Source organism: Limulus polyphemus, unplaced genomic scaffold, assembly GCF_000517525.1.
Source record: "Limulus polyphemus unplaced genomic scaffold, Limulus_polyphemus-2.1.2 Scaffold1926, whole genome shotgun sequence".
Classification (NCBI taxonomy): Eukaryota; Metazoa; Arthropoda; class Merostomata; order Xiphosura; family Limulidae; genus Limulus; species Limulus polyphemus.
In genome coordinates, this window is record NW_013667536.1 from 76,686 (window position 1) to 81,712 (window position 5,027).

The 5,027-nt window shown below is 30.4% G+C and overlaps 1 protein-coding gene across 2 annotated transcripts in view; it reads right to left on the reverse strand.

Moving 5' to 3' along the window:
* The window catches only part of LOC106465384 (dolichol-phosphate mannosyltransferase subunit 1-like), a 36,550-nt gene that overhangs the window by 17,042 nt on the left and 14,481 nt on the right, over positions 1-5,027 (reverse strand). For both annotated transcript variants that reach the window (XM_022393277.1, XM_013925608.2), the window contains exon 3: positions 378-488. In XM_022393277.1, coding sequence (XP_022248985.1) covers positions 378-488 — 111 coding nt within the window. The remainder of the gene's footprint in view (positions 1-377; positions 489-5,027) is intronic.

Genomic DNA, 5,027 nt, shown 5'->3' on the forward strand with positions numbered 1-5,027 from the left:
TTAGAGTATACTAAACTTTACACATCATATAGACTACACTAACGTGACATTTAGATGGTTCGTTTAACTATTATACATGATGTACATTTTTTAGGGGGGTGGTTAATGAAAGTGTTCCAAAACGCGACATTAATTTCTTGACAACCTACTACATAATTCCTCATGGATGACCTATATGCATAAATGAAAAGAATGCAGCACTCAATTTACTGCATATTATGAATACTAAGCTGCAAACAATCCAAGTTTAAAAAGTTAATGCCAAAATTTAATAGACAGTGGTAGTGAATTTATAAATATCTATTATCAGCTTTAGACACTTCTAGTTTAATCAATATTAGTAAAATGGAACACAGGGTGACAGTGAATTTACTTACATGATGAGATAGATCAGCATCCATGATGATCACAAAATTACCACTTGCATGATTAATTCCATGAACGTAGGCTGTTCCCAGTCCTAATTTCTTCTCTCGTGGCCTTAAAACCTATAATGCATAACTTTTTTGTTGTAATATAAATACTGTAGTAAACAAATCACTTCAGTGACTCTTTGCTTATAAGACACAATGAAACAATTTAGTTTACATTATTTAAGAATCCAAGTCATGTTTATGTCACAACTCTTTCTTGGTGATTCATCTCACTTGGCTAAAATGATGCAATACATAACTATAAATAAAAATGCAAGATATAATCTAAGGTTATTATAATTAAATTAATAATTATTTCCTGTAATATGAGTGCACAATGCAAAGTCAGCCTATTTCACAGTTTCAAAACTACTTTAGAGAAAACACAGGACAAAATTTAATATTTATGGGTATTACAGTATTGTATATTTGTACCATTAAGAAGTATTCCTTATCTTTTTTAAGATACTGTTTCTGAAAACAATCATAAACTTTCTTAATTATTAAAATTTGAAGAAATTAAAATTTCACATTCAATAATTTGTTTCATAAACAAGGTGCAAGATGAGATTGCCTACATTAATCCCCTAACTGATAGCTCAAAATTAAGATGTTTGTGTGTGAATGTCTAATATGTAGAACAAAACAATACTCTAGCTACATTTAGCTATCAATATAATAAAAAATATTATGAAAAATGAAGAACTTATTTTTTAATAATTATGTAGTTGCTTTACAGCTCTGGCCATTGATCTTTCTTTCACAGGAAAAAAAAATACTGATAACAATCAAATTTCAGCATAAGCATCATTATTTCTGAATGATACAAATTTTGATTAAGTTTTATTTTCCAGATTATTCATAGTAAGAATATCAATCTCCTGAAGTGAAATTTTCTAATATCTTTTAAACTACATGCATAGGAATAGCATTTACAAACATTTGGTGATTGAATTAAATTACTAAAAAACCTGAGAAACTTAGCCATTTAGAAACTTAGTAAACTACTATTTCAACATTACGAAATTGCATATCTGTTGTGTGGTGACACCTACATCTATTTTATATAATTCAAGTAAGCCTAACAACAACAATGTAGAATTGTGAAAATATAACCTATTTCATTGCTTAAAAGAGAGGAAATTGCAGCAAATACTGAGTAAATAAGTGTAAAATACTTTCATAAGTGATGAGGTATTAATCTTCCCCAAACTGCAAGTCAAAACAATCCATCTGACTTCTAAAGTTTTTCCTAAAAAAATAACTGTTCACATCAATGTGTCACCAATGTTAAAACTGTAGTTATACTAAAACAATTAAACAAACTGTCCACCCAAACATAGTGAAAATAATATAAATAATTGAAAATATGAACAGTCATACCTTTGATGCTGCATCAATTTGTATATATATTTTTACACTTTTTCTATAGCCACACAAGTGATAATGAAACTGGACAAAATGTGATAGTTCAAATACAATATAATCAAACACAAACTGATATACCTACCAATACCACATTTTCCTTCAGATCATTGTTTAAAATATTATCCTGTTGTTTTTCACAGTGGTTTGAAGTTTGATACAAAGAAAATCATTTGAAAGAGTTCTTATTATGCCTTTTACAACAATTATAACACTAACAGGCTTAAAACATAATTAACTATGTACATCACTTTCCTCCCTGACTAACCTACCTACAGATGCAGGTTATTCTGGTGTTTATTTTAGGCAAAAGTTCAAGTTCGCCTCCCTTGTATACTGGATGCACTTTGTTATCTGCTTTGTAATCAAGGCTCTCTCTACAAAACCTAGGAATCTCATTTTCTTTTCTCTATTTGTGTTAATCCTGTTAAGTGTTTCTGTTTATTTTTGGATTACTATTTCAAATTTATTTTTATTTTTCAAGTTGATCATAATTACATTATTGGAAAAATTAGGTCCACTCTGAAAGTATAACTCATGAGAAGTTAATGTTACAAACCAAATGCACAAGTTGATCTATGAAAAATGAAGAAACAACTACACAACTGACTGAAGTTCTGGAATGACAAATCCTAGTTTTACTAGCATGTGATCAGTTCATCATTGTTTGAAGTCAGAAAGAGAAAATAAATGTTAGACTGAAATACAATAGAAGCACAACTTCAAGTGAAGCTGTTCAACTACTCAACATTACAGGTCAGGATGACTGAAAATGATTTAACTCCTACCTTACATATGGAAAGTATAAGGAAAATATAGTATGTAGTATACTATGGACAAAAACACAAAGCTTTAGGTGAGGAAACACAGGATACAATTCTAGGAATTGGAAGCAAAGCAGTGTTTTATTATAGGACATCAAAGACATTGAAGGGAGCCGAAGGAACGATTGTCTCACTTTAGCCAGCAAAAAACACTACATCCAGGAATGCAAAGGATGAGGAGAAAATCCAGAAAACCAATCTGGACATTTAACATAACACAGAAATGAAAAAATAAAACAGTAATGATGATGATAGGAAAGTTTAATAATGAAACAATGATCAGTTAACTCAGTTCAGTTGAGAAAAATAGAGCTGTTCCAATTTTGGAAAGAATTTCACTGCAGAAAGCGACTATAGTTAATGGAAAACTAATTGTCGTTGACAGCAGAGATCAACTTTTCTCTACAGCTGTCAAAAAATTTTTCCTCCTACAGTGGAAAATTACAATCTTCCATGAGCTTAAATCAACAACCAGACAACAAGTATGCTGACATCTGGGAGCGTGAGCAGGAACCACAAGTATAAACAATCCCTCAGCTGGGGTCCCAGCCAGCAGACAAAGTAAGGCACCCACACTATCCACCCACAGAGGTATCAGCTGATTGCCATAATGTCAAGATATGAAATGCAAGTGTGTCTTATATATCATAATGCATAATACAGCAAAATATACTGCCAATTTATAATGTTTTTTGATGGAGAAATGACATTGACTGGAGACTGACTGTGAAATCCAATTACATGGTGAAATAGTTAAAAAGGTTCATATGAGAGTTAGTGGACCACATAAAGAAAGTTACTATATTTTGTCCAATTACAACCTCCAATGTTGAGAAAATGCCCAAAAAATGAAATATATAATGGGACTGACATGAACTGCATGATGAATAACAATCTACACTTAGCTAAGAAAAAGCTGAAATTCAAACTTATTTTCTCATGAGAAGCTTTTCTGTTCAATATTGCTTGTGACCAAGAGCGACACAAAAAAATAGTTTTCTGGGACAGATTTCTCATAGAATTATGAATGCACACTGTGACAGTTTTCAAATAGTTTAAATGTGATATAGAAATATTATATTATCTGTCAATTACAATACTTAGTTGTATTAAGTTTCATAAAATAAAGCAGTAATCACCCTATAGAGAGAGAGTGAGAGAGACAAAGTAATATCCTTATGCAATACTGAGAAAATTTATGTAAGCCAGAGAACAACTTCTGATGCTCAGCAAAATCAATTTGACAAACACTGAAATCCTATATAGGAAACAGAAATGTGAAGAATCTACAAAAAATGTTGCAGTTGGTATTTTATAAATGTACAAAGATTACTTAAATGAGAGCCACTTTATCATCATCTCAGTAATTTTCTGAAAGCTAGGTAATTCTGTCTTTAGAAAACAATGAAGAGGATAATTTTAAAATGTAAGGGTTGGACATTAGTGAAATGTGGAAAAAGAAGTGCAATCCGCAACCTGTGATGAGGATCCCAGAAGCAGCAGTGTAGACAATTACAAGTGAAGAGTGTGGAACACCACCTGAAAAGATAGCTACTCAAAGTTGAATGATAAAAAGAAACACAATGTTAGTACTTAATTATTTCACTTAGTGATGAAAGGTGCTAAACAAAGAAACATTGGAAAAGTAGAGAGCTAATTATCTGTACCTAGTGCCCACCAAATTTCATTTTGATCAATGATTCTGGAATGCACAGTGTTTTAGGAATTAATTAACAAGAATAACTGTCCTTCAACCATCTTCAAAGAGAAAGACAGAATGACACACCTGTAAATGCATTAGAGTTGTTGATCAACTTGATTAATTGATATATCCCATTACCTATGAGCATTGATTAAACTGATTAATGTCATGAAAATAATCAACTAATCAAAGTTAGTGTTTTGTATTAATTCAACTATCCAAGTAATCAAAATATTGCTATTATGAGCTCTCATTATTTTCAATGAACTCAAGTTTGGTAAGCTTAATCAATTAACATCATGACTCACTTAAATAATCAATTAATCGAAGTTTGTGATTCTTCTTATTAATATTTTTTATTACTATAACTGTACAAGTCCGATGTAAGAATAATCAATTAACATCATGACTCACTTAAATAATCAATTCATCAAAGTTTGTGATTCTTCTTATTAATATTTTTTATTACTATAACTGTACAAGTCTGATGTAAGAATAATCAATTAACATCATGACTCACTTAAATAATCAATTAATCAAAGTTTGTGATTCTTCTTATTAATATTTTTTATTACTATAACTGTACAAGTCTGATGTAAGAATAATCAATTAACATCATGACTCACTTAAATAATCAATTAATCGAAGTTTGTGATTCTTCTT